The sequence below is a fragment of the Argopecten irradians genome, chromosome 14, assembly GCF_041381155.1.
Source record: "Argopecten irradians isolate NY chromosome 14, Ai_NY, whole genome shotgun sequence".
Lineage (NCBI taxonomy): Eukaryota > Metazoa > Mollusca > Bivalvia > Pectinida > Pectinidae > Argopecten > Argopecten irradians.
In genome coordinates this window covers 9,206,238-9,225,434 of record NC_091147.1, presented here as the reverse complement: position 1 = coordinate 9,225,434, position 19,197 = coordinate 9,206,238, and the positions used below count along the sequence as shown (strand labels likewise).

Below are 19,197 nucleotides of genomic sequence, written 5' to 3'. Positions count from 1 at the left end.
CTCGATCCTCAGTCAATTCACCTTTTCTTTATTTTACTCGGAAAATAGAGATACACAAGAATCAAAGCTCACTACTAAAGTTTTTATATTTATTTAGTTAATTTATTTCTTTTTCGTTCTTTCTTGCTCTTTTTGATAGTGATTTCGTAAAATTGACAAATGAAAAACGAAGTGTATTTATACATCGTATATAGACTTTGATTTCATTGCATTTTCTTTGTATCCTAAATTTGACGAACAAAAGATATGATTGATTGTCTTTGATTGAAGTAAAACTAAAGACTGGATTTTTTTTACACCCAGTATGCACAGACAATCTAATTTTATTTTATATTGACTTACATTAGTGATATATCGTTGCCCGGGGACTGCCACACGCTTAGGGTTAGGAGTGATGAAGATGTCCCTGGGACGCTTTTTACCCTCATCAACTTTATTGGCCTGGGGGGCGGGATTGTGATGTATCTGGAATAAAATATCAAAATGAAAGAAAGAAAGAAAGATTGAAATAAAAAATAGTACCAATCACTGGTCTTTGATAGTGGTATTGTTAGCAACAAAACGATTTATTTGAAGAAAAAAACTTTATAAAATTCATCTAAGTTATTGGGAAAAATGGAGTCATGTTAGAATAACATGATGAAAAATTGACATCGACATTATAATAGTTCAGTATCGTATATAGGGAAAAAAGAGGTAACTCTAATACTTACTTTGCAATTGATTTGGAAGAACTCGGTTAATGTCGTCCATTTCTTCTCAACAGCCATACTCATATGATAATATACTTACGTATCTTACCGCACTGAACTCTTGTTGTCTTCAGACTCGGCCAGATGACGAATGATGATGATGAGATACCAAACGACCACCGCTTATATAGAAACATGGAGTAAATGTGAAATGTGTTTTTAAAACTCAAATATCTCCACTCAAAAAATCAGAAGTTAAAATCATATAGTTGTAATTAGTATGTTTATCTATGTATGGTAGGTATACTCGGAGGTTTCAGTGGTGTCCAGTGACCGTGTTTATTTAGGAATTGACCACGGTCCGCTTGGTGCTCTATCTCTCCGTGACGTCCACACTTTGGTATTGTTTGTCATGGCCTACACTTTACCCGACACATGGCCGGTGGTAACAGGATTACAAATTATCTATTATAGCATTAATGGTAATTGTATCTACTATCTCCATAATGAAAATTATAATATGGTTCATATTAAAAAAGCATAATAATATGTTGCAATTAATTAATTAGTGCACACTAAACTATTTTTTTATTGTAAAGAGTGAACATATTGTATCCTGGCCGTCACAATTTCAATTCTTTATTTATAACATACACATTTATAAATGATTCCAGTTGGAACTAAATATGTCTCTACCATGGCATGCTCGTTTGAAGTGATTGATATAGATGACAGACACGTTAATTAGATTGAAATTGGCCGTTTTATTAAAACAACGGATACATATCACTTAGTATAAAACAACCTGTTTCATTTTACGTGTGAAGTTGCGAAATACAAAACTTAACTCGTCAAAGAATTTGGCAAACGCTATTACATCTTATTAACGCCTCCTCCAGAAAATAAATTATTTGATTTGTTACCTCGCATCCATTTTTTAAAACTAGTTTATCATTAAAAAAATTGTAAGTCTCCATCTCCACATTATTAAAGTAAAAACAATCCTTTTCTAAAAACCATACAGTTTGTCAATATTGATACCATTAATCACCACTTGGTATATCAAAAAATGGGAAAGGGGTAAAGTATCATCAGCATGAAAATATAATTTTAAATAAATTTTAACTTCATTTATTATTTTCATTCCCTTAACATTATTTTGAAGCATATATTCTTCCATATGATTAAACATAAACCATATGATTAAACATAAAACTAAATAAGAAAGGAGAAAGATATTCCCCTTGTTTCAACCCGCTTTCAGTAATGAAGAAAGTACAATCATCATTAAAACCAATATTGGACTTTATGCCCCGATACATAATGTAAATAATTGTTAACATTTTGCCATCGATACCATTAATCAACATTTAGTTCCGTAATCCTTATCGAACGCCTTTGGAAGTCTATGAGTATGAGTCATTCTCAGAAATGTTCAAAATCCAACATTGAGAAAACTGAAAAAAAATACCTCAATAAATAGATAACTTTGGTTCAGAAACTTAAAGAATGATAATTGTAGGTATCAAAAATGATATTGGTAATTCCTGATAAGCTCCCAATTAGTTACTATGACGACCAAAAGATCACGTGTCAAGGTCAAATGTCTACGGTGTTACCATACTAAATACTATAATATCCTGTTTTAAAATATATTAATGTAATTAATAACTGTTCATTTCATTTGATACTAAGTCAAAGTAATAGTTCCTATCAAGTCATATTACTAGTATTATGTCTACCTAGTTCATTTTTACGGAGTATTAAACTCCATAATCAGCTGACAAGTAACATATCTCACCAGTCAACATCCTTGTACTTTTATAGCATACAAATACTTTTCATTTTATTATATAAGAATACTCAAAAAGATTATTCCTTTGAGACAAAGATTTTTTTTTTTTTTTCAATAATTTGAAAACTTTTTTGTTTGTTAACATGCTCTATATTTCATCTTTAACTTATCATTTTGCAATATTTTTTTTGTCTTGGTAAAACTATGGACATTGATTGAATACCACTGACAAAGGTAACACAAAAGACGTTTGTCCATGGTGTTGAAATGTTTTGAATAGTTCTCTATCATAATGAAATTCATTAAAAATTAAAAATGGACTAAGTAGACATAATACTATGATATCAAAGAGTTTCAAGTATATCCTATGTTACAAAAGGAGTAAAAAGCAGGATTTCGTTGTCCTTGTCTATGGTGTTACCATGTTTGTCCATTGTGTTACCAAGACTAAATGTGGTTGTTCTGTTGCCGATTATATTTTAATTCATCATTTTGAAATTTAGTTCATATATGGGGATGTATACATCAAATATGATAACAATTAAATGACAAGGTGTCTTAAATTTCTTGTTGTATGACTCTTTTATGTCCGTGGTGTTACCAAAAATTGCCAGTGGTGTTACTATTTTATCACTATTTGGTAACACCAAAGACAGTAACACCACAGACGTTTTCTTCTATTTGTAAAGATCTTCATCCTAGTACAAACTGTAGCACCTTGATTTGAACTAACTATATAATTTTAGTAGTTCCTTTAATATTCCACGGAAATACGTGTCATAGTTTAAAATAATTGGTAACACCATGGACACTGAAACGTTCATTTATAGCTGAACTCGTCATTGATTTGATTTAATTTACAAACTCCTCTCTCTTTGACTTAACTCATTATGTGTCAAATAAATAGGGAGTAGATGCTTAATAGTTAACAAATTATGGATAATATACAATCAAAATAAGGCAAAATCACCAGTCATATAAATAATAATACTTATCCTTCCTAGTGATGTATCATTTGAACCAAAATAATTGTGGTAACATTTCTTCTAAGGACAGGCGAACAAAGATCCTGTAATAAAAGATGATTTCAAAGTAGGATACTTTTTTCTGTATCTTATCTCTGTATAAAAGGACATCTAATAATAAACAGCATATTTCTCACCCTCGATTGTCCAGGGGTTAGTACAGTGTATCACTGACGTAATATCCACCTCTGAACTATGTCACAGTAAAAAGGAAGGGACTGTGTTGGACAGCAAATGAGCAGGTAGTTTTGTCCTCTGACGTACATAATAACTGTGTTGCTTTGAGTTAGGCATCACTCTCCCTGCAATCTTCATAGGAAATCTCTGTAGGCCTGTGATTTGTCAGTTTTTGCTCTTCTGAACTGTTTTCATTTTTACTAAGAAATAGTCCACGGTGGATATATATAACAACAGTGATAGTAAACCTCGGATTATCGAGGATGGCATTTCTTAGATACTAATTTTTACAAAGTGAATTAGATGTAGACAATAATAATTGGTGACATACTGACGCATACATGGACACATACATGATCAAGTATAACATATAATCCTCTATATACTATATCATTATAAAGACAGTATATGGTTTTATGATCAGTCAGTAGTATTCGATACACATACATATTTCTCAACACATTTTACAATAATTTTTATGTACGGATAGATCTAGAAACGATGCAAATTATTATGTAACATGTATCTAGTATCCACTGTCCCCGAGGTAAAATAATTTCCATTGATAAAATAGTTTTAAAAAATCGCATGACAATGCAAGCATCGCACGTGATTGTGAAAGGTTTAGGTTCAGATCAATTTTCGAGAGGCATGCCTCATCTGTATTTTCCGGATTTTATGCCCGTATTCTTATCCAATTTATTGTACCACTTCCGGTAATTTTTCAAGCTTCTCGCGCGAAGAGGGAGACGTGACATTGGACTGAAATTGAATAGGTTCTCAGATAACACACACCAATGGGATAAGGTACAATAATTATGTTTAAAAATCCATATCCGAAGGCTAATATGAAGGTTACACTTATAGGTTTTGATAAAAATACTGGAAACAAGTTAAGGTGGCTTACACCACTTACTAGAATACCGGAAGTGTACTCCAGAAACGAAACCAATTTTGCAAATTTTCTTTCTGTGGTGTACTACCAGAGAGCTTTCTTGGTTCTTCTTACCATTCCCTTTTAAACAGAACTAACATATATATTAGAATTACACGTATATAACTATAATATATAATATGACTAAAGGCAAGGCCTTATGGGCGCAGCCAGATGTTTTAAGGTTCATGTAATGGCTTTAACCAGTGATATTTTGCAAGCCTAAAACGCATTACTGTGCTGCAATTGAACAGAACTAATTTCATTAATTGTTGGTATATACCCTGGCTAACTGTCAGTCTTACTGTTGATATGTAATTTGTGGAGCTGCGTGTAAAATGCAGTAAAATATGAGAAAAATGTATAGTTCTGGAGAAGACATAGAACTCGTGTGAATTGCATTGATGGAACCAAATAATCATGCCATCGTGTTCAGTTGTGAATATGCCAGGTACTCCAACAGTTTGTTTGGCAAAATCGGACCAGCAAATAGCGCAGGAGCCTAGTGTAGTAAATGCAAATGGCTGCTATAAATGGCGGATCGAAAATATCGCATATAAGAAGCCATCTCAATTGATTCAAATGTTTTTATAGACACCAAAAGGTACTCTGAACATAACAAGAAGACTCTTCACGAAAAAAAATAGTTCAAACAATCTGTTTGGGGCGAAAAATGCAAATTTCCGGAAAGAGCCTCAAAGTCCACATTTTAACTATTTTTGTCGTAAATATTCTTCTTGTCATGTTCAGAGTACCTTATAGTGTATATAAGAGCACTTGTATCAATTAAAATGTCTTTTTATATGCTATATTTGTGATCCGCCATTTAAAGCAGCCATTTGCATTTACAACAATAGGCTCCTGCGCTATTCGCTGGTCCGATTTTGCCAAACAAACTGTTGGAGTACCTGGCATAGTTACTACGGAACACGATAGCATGTTTATTTGGTTCCATCAATGCAATTCACACGAGTTCTATATCTTCTCCAGAAATATACATTTTTCTCTTATTTTGCTGAAATTTACAAGCAGCTTCACAAATTACTTATCAACAGTAAGACTGACAGTTAGCCAGGGTATATACCAACAATTAATGAAATTAGTTCTGTTCAATTGCAGCACAGTAATGCGTTTTAGGCTTGCAAAATATCACTGGTTAAAGCCATTACATGAACCTTAATATGAATCATGCACGGCATGGGAAGAGCGAAGCAATACTTGTTTATTTTATTTTCTATATCATGTAGAAGACATAATTTCCAAATAAAAGGACGCACTTTAAACTAAAGAAGTATATGATGTAATAATTGTGTAGCCTAAACTCAAAGAAATGAACTCAAAGATTCAGATTTCTCTGTGTCCATTCAAGGCCTGGAGTGCCGCGTATGCGAATCCTATGATTTTGCGCCATTTGTTGACATTATGTGACGTTATGATTCCTTGTGATCATCTTCGCCTTGGTGGATATTTTGATTGCATTCCATAGCTTTTAATTTTCAAAGTGTTATTTATATTATTATTTAAAAAATAATATAAAATGTTTAATTTCTCCTGTTATGCATTTGCATTAGTTAAATATATATTTACCGGGGAGAGCAGTACCGGAGCAACGCACAACCTCCCCATATGTATGAAAAAATTATAATTATTGAATTATTTAAAAATACCAAGGATTTATAAGTGAGAAGGATTTGTCACTGTCTCGTTACATTACTTAACACCATGCATGTGAGACGCCTATGATCCGGGAACGAAAAGAATTTTTCAACAAATACTTATCTTATTGAATCAAAAGAAACACCAATGTAAAGTTTATTAAATTTCACAATGTACTTGCTTTGAGGACAGAAGATTTAGAAAAATTGTCTTAAATTTTCGTTAAAAAACATGACAGCTCATGAAATGACGGTCAGCTTCAGAAATTAAGGCTGTAAGCCTGGCACCCGCAAGCTACATCAAAGGTTGTGCCAGCATATATATCAAAGGAAAATCTGCTGTCCCCCAACATCATGGTCAGTGCACAAACACAAAAGTGCTCACGATGTATTCCTCCAAAACCAAGGGTGGCAAATCTTTCTCACTTATAAATCCTTGAAAAAAAAACAATCTAAAAAACATGTTGATGTTCATTATGATGATACTAGATATGTATTGAATGAATAGAGTGTTAGGTAGTAGTAACACAAAACATCAAGATTAAAAGCTTTTTCTTCACTCAGGAGATAAATTTAGGAGGTAAACTTTACTAAGGAAATAAGCCTTCCTATAAGCGCCGCTCTCCTGTTATGGAGAAGAGTTGAAGTTGTAGAAACCGTAAGTTACGCCCCCATCCAATGGATTAAACAATGTTTTACTACATGCGATACCTCTAACATCACCATTGCATCCCATTTAACCTTTTTCTTTTTAAAGTGACGAAGAGAGAATGATGTCGGACTGGACTCCCGTTCCGGTAAGTTTTGAATTAATGTGAGCTGAAGCTGCATTTACTAATGTTGATGAGTAAGTTTATAGGTAGGTATAGAATACTTAAACTTGATAAAAGAATCATACACATATATGCACAATCATAAGACTCCCAATTTTACAAACAGTATGATTTAACCAATTCAATAGCCCCCAGACCCCATTTACAAACTAGAGAAACTACATAAAGCCACAACTTTGATTGAATTGTCTGCATTCAGGCCTCAAAGTAGCACTTGGGAATGACTAGCCAAGTGGCGAGTGACCTCTAAATTTTACTCGCCAAATGTTGTTCAAGCGAAATTTATAAGTTTCAAATATTGATTTGATGTGTTAAGAGCTTTATTGAGACACCTTACACTATTGAGCAAGCAGATACAAATATACAAGTATTAAAAACATGAAAAACATAATTTTGTGTTGGTCAAAACTCTTTTTATTCAACAACTGCAATGTCCCACCAAACAGCCTCTGTACTTCAGCTTCTTTTTGTTTTAAAACCATTTTTCAATCTGTTTACATTTCTATATACGGTAATATAAGTTATTTATATAATAAATGTATAGTAATTAATCAATATATCTCAAATTTATTCAGTGACTAACTCATATCTCGCCGATTAGGGTTATAATATTTGATTTTAAATTGAATAAATTGGGCCTAATACCTCAGGCAGTCATGTACAAGCTTCCAAGAGTCCGTTTTTCGTTGCAAATGTCTACCAGCGGCTTGGAATTTACACTGTAGTTCTGGCTTGGCAATTCTATACATGTATGCATTGACGAACTTCATGTGCATATCTTGCAATAATTGAAGCGATAACAGTATCATGAATGTCTTACTGTCTTTCTGTGTCACACAATCGTCTGTCTCTTTCGTAACAATCAGTAGTTGGACACAAAGTCTATTTTGCCGGCTATTGATTAATTAATAGTCTGTTCACACATCTTTCAAAACATCGTACCTTCGTCATGTCTTAGCCACAACATTCATTCAGCCATGTCGAAACTTTTACTACATGCGATACCTCTAACATCACCATTGCATCCCATTTAACCTTTTTCTCTTTAAAGTGATGAAGAGAGAATGATGTCGGACTGGACTCCCGTTCCGGTAAGTTTTGAATTAATGTGAGCTGAAGCTGCATTTACTAATGTTTATGAGTAAGTTTATAGGTAGGTATAGAATACTTAAACTTGATAAAAGAATCATACACATATGCACAATCATAAGACTCCCAATTTTACAAACAGTATGATTTAACCAATTCAATAGCCCCCAGACCCCATTTACAAACTAGAGAATAGGCCATGCTATACATAAAGCCACAACTTTGATTGAATTGTCTGCATTACCATTACTTCTGACACAGGAAAAAACAACAAATACTGTTTGAAAAGTTTCTAAAACAACATTACATATTACCTTGTAGAAACAGACATCTTATTTTCTCAGTACTGAGAATTTTTCAATATTTGAAGATTCACACGGACACCATGTTAAAGGTCAATCCTACCCCAAATAAAGGGGCACTTTAGTATTTAACTGTGCATTGGAATTTGGGTTTATAATAGTCTTATGAAAGTTGGAGCAGTTAATTACTATCGCTGTGACATGCATTCAAATGACCACGTCATTTTGTTAGTGCAATGATAAGAATAGCTCTCTGTCAGCTTTACACATTGGTGGCAGCCATGTTTTACAGCATAAACTGAACCCTCACCAAAGGAATATCTCAAAATTGCTCTTACAGTCTTGAATTTATACCTTTGTAGATGTGTGAAGTTGTGAACATGTATGATTGAAAGTAACTAATACTCTCATAAAAAGGACAATTATCAATTTCCAAGTGACTGTTTGTGGCATTTTAATTTGTGTACCTTGGGAAAGGGTACCGTATAGTGTACTGTACACACTACAAAGAGTTTCTGCAATAATTAGTTAAAACGATTTGCAATGTCGTTGAATTTGCCAACTTGTTTTGTTTCATTTTCCATAACAGATGTACCAAATGTTCTATGTTATATTTCGCTTCAAATTCATAGTTATAAATATTATAATTTATGTGGAATCAATTAAATCTTCACTAAGGCGTCTTTTTAATCAAGTTTGATAAATTAAGGTAGCTATACGGCTATACTGTAGGCTGATATGGCGTATCTATGAGTTGACGTGTAAATCAGTGTTATCATGTTATTTGTTTGTCAGACCATCTCCGTCAGAGTGTGTTTGTCCAATGGTCTACGTATCTCTGATAAAATCTGGATATTACTAGTCTATTGCGGAAATCCTTGGAGTATGAAATGATGATGCGGCTGTTTAAAGTGAATGTCACTACATGTTTAATGTCAAGGACAATTAAATGTGACTGAATCTGTGACTACAGGAGGATGTCTGCTTTAAGTATGTTTTAGTGGAGATATTCTGACAGGTACTGTGACCTTTGTTTCAATAATTACATAATTATTATTATAATGTTTTCTAGTTTATCCTTGGAACTAAAAGTTTGTGTTTGGGGTGGTAATGGTCCATCTTTGATAATCCAGGGTTTCTGATCACTTACAATCTCTATACCCCAGGACTATCTCATGGTAAACTGGAGGCAACAAAACAGAACAGGTAATTTAGTCCTTTAATGTACATCAAAAAGCCATTTAATGGTACACTGTGGTTGACTGTGTGGCTTTCAAGTCAGACGTCACTCTCACTGTAATCTTCCAAGAATGTTTTTGCAAGCCTGTGTTCAGGTTTGTTTCCCTGAGTTGCCTTCAATTTTACTATCAGGTAGTCCAGGGGTGTAGAGAGTGTAAGTGATTGGAACCCTTTGAGTATCGAGGATGGTAATGGTCTAATTGAGTTGTTTTCTGCTTTGGTTCAAAGTCTTTAATTTCCAAACACATTTACTATCAAATTATCTTTTTTACGATATTGGTATAATTAGGTATCTTACACTTTAAATAAAATAAGGCATTTTAATTTCGGGCCTGACCTTGAATTATCTATGTGGTCAAGTATGTATCACATTTGATATTTTATCAGTTGTATATTCTCAAGGTATAAGTAGGTCATTGATATTACTAAATTGTGCTTAATTAAACCATGTGTCCACTCATGTGTATAATTAAACCATGTGTCCACTCATGTGTATAATTAAACCATGTGTCCACTCATGGGCACCACACTGACCAGGTGTTGTGTTGTTTAGACCATTCACCTTTCATCTCGCCACTCGTTTTTTTATTCTCCACATGGACGTGAAAAGGTCAAGTGTCATCTACCTGATCATGTGGGTTTTCTCTGGGTACTTCAGTGTCTTCCATTCTCCTTGGATATTTATGTCTGGTCAATCAAAAGTGGTCAACGGTGACCGATTATGTCAGTGATTACATTGGTCTGATAATCTACCACTATTATCATAAAAAATATCTCTTATTGCCCTCTGCAAGTTCAAAATTTTAAAATCTATGGGCAAGAATTACTCCAGCTTAGATAACCATTGTAAGCTAGCAGTTAAAGAATATGTTAAACAATGAAGGTAAAAACATTGATCACTTGGCTTATGGAATTTATGATATACTTGAATTTTTTATCTGTTCTTAGCAAATAATTCTTGTCTCCTTACCAATTAATATATAATTTCTGAAAATATAAATCAGAACAGCTCAGAGCCTTCTGAGCTATTTCAAATGTTTACACGAGAAAAAGTGATCTACATTGAATTGCTTGATAACTTTGTAAATAAGAACTTTACAAAAGTAGGTAAATATGGAAAGTTTAAAGCTAAAAAATTGTAAAACGCTTTAAATGCTTGGTTGAGGTTGAAATAAGATATGTGGTGTTCAGTGCCACAAACTCATCTAGAAGTGATATTAAAAAGATAATTGATAGAAGTTGTGTGTAAATGTGTAGTACCATCCTTGATACTCGAGGGGTTACTATCACTGATGCAATGTCCACCCCTGGATTATCTCATAGTAAAACTGGAGGCATCAGAAGACACAGGTAATATGATGGTTTGATGTACATCAAAGATATTGTATAACACTACACTAAGTGGTTGACTGTGAGGCCTTGAAGTTGCTTGCATTTTAATCTTCAAAGGAACTCTCTGCAGGCCTGGATTGGATCAGTTTTTTCTCCTGCGCTGCCTTCAATTTTACTATGAGATAGTCAAGGGGTAGATATAACATCAGTGATAGTAACCCCTGGAGTATCGAGATGGTTTAGAGAGGCGGAGAAAAATATTTAAAATACTTTAAGTGCCTTTTCTACGACTTTAAAATGAAAATTGCAAATGCTTGGTTGAGGTTGAAATAAGATGTGGTGTCCACTGCACAAATTCATCTAGTGATAGTGAAAAGATAATTGGGTGTAATTGTGCAGTACACATGTACATGTGTGTAAATGTGTAGTACACATGTACAGTGTACTGACTTCACGGTAACAGGTCGTGGTGATAACAATGGATCAGACAGCTGGTCTGATATAGACCTGTAGTGATAACCGAAGGTTAGTATACTCACAGTAACTGTACCATAGGACATTGTATAAGGCGTACTTTGATATGGCCAGATATCTACAAGTTTAATGTACGATAGAACACACATACTAAAGCACTTGTCATCACAGAGTACACTTACATAGTAGTGACACACATGTGAGGATACAGATACTGTGTACGCTTATTGTTCATACTCAGTGGTTAATTGTCATAGTGTCGTCTCGGTGTTCATGGTCAGTGGTTAATTGTGTCGTGTCTGAAATGGTCAACGAGTCTTATATTGTTGGTTTTAACATACAACAGGTAAGTCTAATACAAAGTATAAACCTGTGAAAACCAACCCTTGTCTAATCCGACCTATTTCAGCTTAATTTTATACCATTATCCATCTTAATTAAACTACAAAGCTGTTATACTGTAACCTGTATAATCTAGAAACATGTTTATACCAACCATGTTGGTCCAATACCATACTATTTAGACAAGATGTTTGAAATGTTAATTACAGATGTTGAACAAATTGAACTATTTCACATAAAAAGAGATTCATCAAACTGGAGTCTAAACCAATCAAGGCATAGCCAGGGAGGGTATCATAGTAATTTATAGGAGACTACCAGAAGTACAAAGTATACTAAAATGTCTGTGTATTATCATCTCATAATCTGTTGTCTCAAGGCCTATAAAAGATGATGCTAGACAGGATAATTAAGACCGACAGTTGTGTATTATCATCTTATAATCTGTTGTCTCAAGGCCTATAAAAGATGATGCTAGACAGGAGAATTAAGACCGACAGTTGTGTATTATCATCTCATAATCTGTTGTCTCAAGGCCTATAAAAGATGATGTTAGGCAGGATAATTAAGACCGACAGTTGTGTATTATCATCTCATAATCTGTTGTCTCAAGGCCTATAAAAGAGGATGCTAGACAGGAGAATTAAGATCGACAGTTGTGTATTATCATCTCATAATCTGTTGTCTCATGGCCTATAAAAGATGATGCTAGACAGGAGAATTAAGACCGACAGTTGTGTATTATCATCTTATAATCTGTTGTCTCAAGGCCTATAAAAGATGATGTTAGGCAGGAGAATTAAGACCGACAGTTGTGTATTATCATCTCATAATCTGTTGTCTCATGGCCTATAAAAGATGATGCTAGACAGGAGAATTAAGACCGACAGTTGTGTATTATCATCTTATAATCTGTTGTCTCATGGCCTATAAAAGATGATGTTAGGCAGGAGAATTAAGACCGACAGTTGTGTATTATCATCTTATAATCTGTTGTCTCATGGCCTATAAAAGATGATGTTAGATAGGAGAATTAAGACCGACAGTTGTGTATTATCATCTCATAATCTGTTGTCTCATGGCCTATAAAAGATGATGTTAGGCAGGATAATTAAGACCCACAGTTGTGTATTATCATCTTATAATCTGTTGTCTCATGGCCTATAAAAGATGATGTTAGGCAGGATAATTAAGACCCACAGTTGTGTATTATCATCTTATAATCTGTTGTCTCATGGCCTATAAAAGATGATGCTAGACAGGATAATTAAGACCGACAGTTGTGTATTATCATCTCATAATCTGTTGTCTCATGGCCTATAAAAGATGATGCTAGACAGGATAATTAAGACCGACAGTTGTGTATTATCATCTCATAATCTGTTGTCTCATGGCCTATAAAAGATGATGCTAGACAGGAGAATTAAGACCGACAGTTGTGTATTATCATCTCATAATCTGTTGTCTCATGGCCTATAAAAGATGATGCTAGACAGGAGAATTAAGACCGACAGTTGTGTATTATCATCTTATAATCTGTTGTCTCATGGCCTATAAAAGATGATGTTAGGCAGGAGAATTAAGACCCACAGTTGTGTATTATCATCTTATAATCTGTTGTCTCATGGCCTATAAAAGAGGATGTTAGATAGGAGAATTAAGACCCACAGTTGTGTATTATCATCTTATAATCTGTTGTCTCATGGCCTATAAAAGATGATGTTAGACAGGATAATTAAGACCGACAGTTGTGTATTATCATCTTATAATCTGTTGTCTCAAGGCCATTAAAAGATGATGCTAGACAGGAGAATTAAGACCGACAGTTGTGTATTATCATCTTATAATCTGTTGTCTCAAGGCCTATAAAAGATGATGCTAGACAGGATAATTAAGACCCACAGTTGTGTATTATCATCTTATAATCTGTTGTCTCATGGCCTATAAAAGAGGATGCTAGACAGGAGAATTAAGATCGACAGTTGTGTATTATCATCTTATAATCTGTTGTCTCATGGCCTATAAAAGAGGATGCTAGACAGGAGAATTAAGATCGACAGTTGTGTATTATCATCTTATAATCTGTTGTCTCAAGGCCTATAAAAGATGATGCTAGACAGGATAATTAAGACCCACAGTTGTGTATTATCATCTTATAATCTGTTGTCTCATGGCCTATAAAAGATGATGCTAGACAGGAGAATTAAGACCGTCAGTTGTGTATTATTATCTTATTATCTGTTGTCTCAAGGCCTATAAAAGAGGATGCTAGACAGGAGAATTAAGATCGACAGTTGTGTATTATCATCTTATAATCTGTTGTCTCATGGCCTATAAAAGATGATGTTAGATAGGAGAATTAAGACCGACAGTTGTGTATTATCATCTTATAATCTGTTGTCTCAAGGCCTATAAAAGAGGATGCTAGACAGGAGAATTAAGACCCACAGTTGTGTATTATCATCTTATAATCTGTTGTCTCATGGCCTATAAAAGATGATGTTAGATAGGAGAATTAAGACCGACAGTTGTGTATTATCATCTTATAATCTGTTGTCTCAAGGCCTATAAAAGAGGATGCTAGACAGGAGAATTAAGACCCACAGTTGTGTATTATCATCTTATAATCTGTTGTCTCATGGCCTATAAAAGAGGATGCTAGACAGGAGAATTAAGACCGACAGTTGTGTATTATTATCTTATAATCTGTTGTCTCAAGGCCTATAAAAGAGGATGCTAGACAGGAGAATTAAGACCCACAGTTGTGTATTATCATCTTATAATCTGTTGTCTCATGGCCTATAAAAGATGATGTTAGATAGGAGAATTTAGACCGACAGTTGTGTATTATCATCTTATAATCTGTTGTCTCATGGCCTATAAAAGAGGATGCTAGACAGGAGAATTAAGACCCACAGTTGTGTATTATCATCTTATAATCTGTTGTCTCATGGCCTATAAAAGATGATGCTAGACAGGAGAATTAAGACCGACAGTTGTGTATTATCATCTTATAATCTGTTGTCTCAAGGCCTATAAAAGAGGATGCTAGACAGGAGAATTAAGACCGACAGTTGTGTATTATCATCTTATAATCTGTTGTCTCAAGGCCTATAAAAGATGATGCTAGACAGGATAATTAAGACCGACAGTTGTGTATTATCATCTTATAATCTGTTGTCTCATGGCCTATAAAAGATGATGTTAGGCAGGATAATTAAGACCCACAGTTGTGTATTATCATCTTATAATCTGTTGTCTCATGGCCTATAAAAGATGATGCTAGACAGGAGAATTAAGACCGACAGTTGTGTATTATCATCTTATAATCTGTTGTCTCAAGGCCTATAAAAGAGGATGCTAGACAGGAGAATTAAGACCGACAGTTGTGTATTATCATCTTATAATCTGTTGTCTCATGGCCTATAAAAGATGATGCTAGACAGGAGAATTAAGACCGACAGTTGTGTATTATCATCTTATAATCTGTTGTCTCATGGCCTATAAAAGATGATGTTAGATAGGAGAATTAAGACCCACAGTTGTGTATTATCATCTCATAATCTGTTGTCTCATGGCCTATAAAAGATGATGTTAGGCAGGAGAATTAAGACCGACAGTTGTGTATTATCATCTTATAATCTGTTGTCTCAAGGCCTATAAAAGATGATGTTAGGCAGGATAATTAAGACCGACAGTTGTGTATTATCATCTTATAATCTGTTGTCTCATGGCCTATAAAAGATGATGTTAGGCAGGATAATTAAGACCGACAGTTGTGTATTATTATCTTATTATCTGTTGTCTCAAGGCCTATAAAAGAGGATGTTAGGCAGGATAATTAAGACCGACAGTTGTGTATTATCATCTTATAATCTGTTGTCTCATGGCCTATAAAAGATGATGTTAGGCAGGATAATTAAGACCGACAGTTGTGTATTATCATCTTATAATCTGTTGTCTCATGGCCTATAAAAGATGATGTTAGGCAGGATAATTAAGACCGACAGTTGTGTATTATTATCTTATTATCTGTTGTCTCAAGGCCTATAAAAGAGGATGTTAGATAGGAGAATTAAGATCGACAGTTGTGTATTATCATCTCATAATCTGTTGTCTCATGGCCTATAAAAGATGATGTTAGGCAGGAGAATTAAGACCGACAGTTGTGTATTATCATCTTATAATCTGTTGTCTCAAGGCCTATAAAAGATGATGTTAGGCAGGATAATTAAGACCGACAGTTGTGTATTATTATCTTATTATCTGTTGTCTCAAGGCCTATAAAAGAGGATGTTAGATAGGAGAATTAAGATCGACAGTTGTGTATTATCATCTCATAATCTGTTGTCTCATGGCCTATAAAAGATGATGCTAGACAGGAGAATTAAGACCGACAGTTGTGTATTATCATCTTATAATCTGTTGTCTCAAGGCCTATAAAAGAGGATGCTAGACAGGAGAATTAAGACCGTCAGTTGTGTATTATTATCTTATTATCTGTTGTCTCAAGGCCTATAAAAGAGGATGCTAGACAGGAGAATTAAGATCGACAGTTGTGTATTATCATCTCATAATCTGTTGTCTCATGGCCTATAAAAGAGGATGCTAGACAGGATAATTAAGACCGACAGTTGTGTATTATCATCTTATAATCTGTTGTCTCATGGCCTATAAAAGATGATGTTAGATAGGAGAATTTAGACCGACAGTTGTGTATTATCATCTTATAATCTGTTGTCTCATGGCCTATAAAAGAGGATGCTAGACAGGAGAATTAAGACCCACAGTTGTGTATTATCATCTTATAATCTGTTGTCTCATGGCCTATAAAAGATGATGCTAGACAGGAGAATTAAGACCGACAGTTGTGTATTATCATCTTATAATCTGTTGTCTCAAGGCCTATAAAAGATGATGTTAGGCAGGATAATTAAGACCGACAGTTGTGTATTATTATTAGGTCATCTGACCCGAAGGGTCAGGATGACCTATTGTCATCATGCACCGTCCGTCGTCGTGCGCCGTGCGCCGTGCGCCGTCCGCCGTCCGCCGTCCGCCGTGCGCCGTGCGTAAACTTTTTATTCAAACGACTTCTTCTCAATAACCGGAAGGCCCAGGGTACTCATATTTGGCCTGTAGGTTGCTGGGATGGAGGGCTACCAAGTTTGTTCAAATGAATGACCTTGACCTTCATTCAAGGTCACAGGGGTCAAAAAGGCTAAAAATCTTTAAACAACTTCTTCTCAAGAACCAGAAGGCCCAGGGTACTGATATTTGGCCTGTAGGATGCTGGGATGAAGGGCTACCAAGTTTGTTCAAATAAATGACCTTGACCTTCATTCAAGGTCACAGGGGTCAAATAGGCTAAAATCCTTTAAACAACTTCTTGTGAATAACTAAGAGGCCTAGAGACCTGATATTAGGCCTGTGGCATGCTGGGATGAAGGGCTACCAAGTTTGTTCAAATAAATGACCTTGACCTTCATTCAAGGTCACGAGGGTCAAAAAGGCTAAAATCTTTAAACAACTTCTTCTCAAGAACCAGAAGGCCCAGGGTACTGATATTTGGCCTGTAGGATGCTGGGATGAAGGGCTACCAAGTTTGTTCAAATAAATGACCTTGACCTTCATTCAAGGTCACCGGGGTCAAATAGGCTAAAATCCTTTAAACAACTTCTTGTGAATAACTAAGAGGCCTAGAGACCTGATATTAGGCCTGTGGCAAGCTGGGATGAAGGGCTACCAAGTTTGTTCAAATAAATGACCTTGACCTTCATTCAAGGTCACAAGGGTCAAAAAGGCTAAAATCTTTAAACAACTTCTTCTCAAGAACCAGAAGGCCCAGGGTACTGATATTTGGCCTGTAGGATGCTGGGATGAAGGGCTACCAAGTTTGTTCAAATAAATGACCTTGACCTTCATTCAAGGTCACAGGGGTCAAATAGGCTAAAATCCTTTAAACAACTTCTTGTGAATAACTAAGAGGCCTAGAGACCTGATATTAGGCCTGTGGCATGCTGGGATAAAGGGCTACCAAGTTTGTTCAAATGAATGACCTTGATCTTCATTCAAGGTCACAGGGGTCAAATAGGCTAAAATCTTTAAACAACTTCTTCTCAAGAACCAGAAGGCCCAGGGTACTGATATTTGGCCTGTAGGATGCTGGGATGAAGGGCTACCAAGTTTGTTCAAATAAATGACCTTGACCTTCATTCAAGGTCACAGGGGTCAAAAAGGCTAAAATCTTTAAACAACTTCTTCTCAAGAACCAGAAGGCCCAGGGTACTGATATTTGGCCTGTAGGATGCTGGGATGAAGGGCTACCAAGTTTGTTCAAATAAATGACCTTGACCTTCATTCAAGGTCACCGGGGTCAAATAGGCTAAAATCCTTTAAACAACTTCTTGTGAATAACTAAGAGGCCTAGAGACCTGATATTAGGCCTGTGGCATGCTGGGATGAAGGGCTACCAAGTTTGTTCAAATAAATGACCTTGACCTTCATTCAAGGTCACGAGGGTCAAAAAGGCTAAAATCTTTAAACAACTTCTTCTCAAGAACCAGAAGGCCCAGGGTACTGATATTTGGCCTGTAGGATGCTGGGATGAAGGGCTACCAAATTTGTTCAAATAAATGACCTTGACCTTCATTCAAGGTCACAGGGGTCAAATAGGCTAAAATCCTTTAAACAACTTCTTGTGAATAACTAAGAGGCCTAGAGACCTGATATTAGGCCTGTGGCATGCTGGGATGAAGGGCTACCAAGTTTGTTCAAATAAATGACCTTGACCTTCATTCAAGGTCACGAGGGTCAAAAAGGCTAAAATATTTAAACAACTTCTTCTCAAGAACCAGAAGGCCCAGGGTACTGATATTTGGCCTGTAGGATGCTGGGATGAAGGTTTGTTCAAATAAATGATCTTGACCTTCATTCAAGGTCACAGGGGTCAAATAGGCTAAAATCCTTTAAACAACTTCTTGTGAATAACTAAGAGGCCTAGAGACCTGATATTAGGCCTGTGGCATGCTGGGATGAAGGGCTACCAAGTTTGTTCAAATAAATGACCTTGACCTTCATTCAAGGTCACGAGGGTCAAATAGGCTAAAATCTTTAAACGACTTCTTCTCAAGAACCAGAAGGCCCAGGGTACTGATATTGGGCCTGTGACATGCTTGGATGAAGGGCTACCAAGTTTGTTCAAATGAATGACCTTAGCCTTCATTCAAGGTCACGGGGGTCAAAAAGGCTAAAATATTTAAATGACTTTTTCTCAAGAACCAGAAGGCCCAGGGTACTGATATTTGG

The 19,197-nt window shown here is 35.3% G+C and overlaps 1 protein-coding gene and 1 pseudogene across 4 annotated transcripts in view; both read left to right on the top strand.

Annotated features, from left to right (window-relative positions):
- The window catches only part of LOC138308258 (uncharacterized), a 465,904-nt pseudogene that overhangs the window by 221,221 nt on the left and 225,486 nt on the right, over positions 1-19,197 (top strand).
- Positions 4,388-19,197, top strand: part of LOC138307388 (uncharacterized) — a 28,999-nt gene continuing 14,189 nt past the window's right edge. Inside the window, exons 1-3 of one of the 4 annotated variants that reach the window (XM_069248103.1) lie at positions 4,427-4,496; positions 8,163-8,202; positions 9,298-9,520. Coding sequence is in view for 2 of the 4 variants with exons in the window: in XM_069248105.1 (XP_069104206.1) it covers positions 11,852-11,893 (42 nt within the window). In the remaining 2 variants the exon portion in view is untranslated. Of the gene's footprint in view, positions 4,497-8,162; positions 8,203-9,297; positions 9,521-11,457; positions 11,599-11,745; positions 11,894-19,197 lie in introns of those variants that run through there. The other 3 variants (XM_069248102.1, XM_069248104.1, XM_069248105.1) reach the window with 3 other exon arrangements.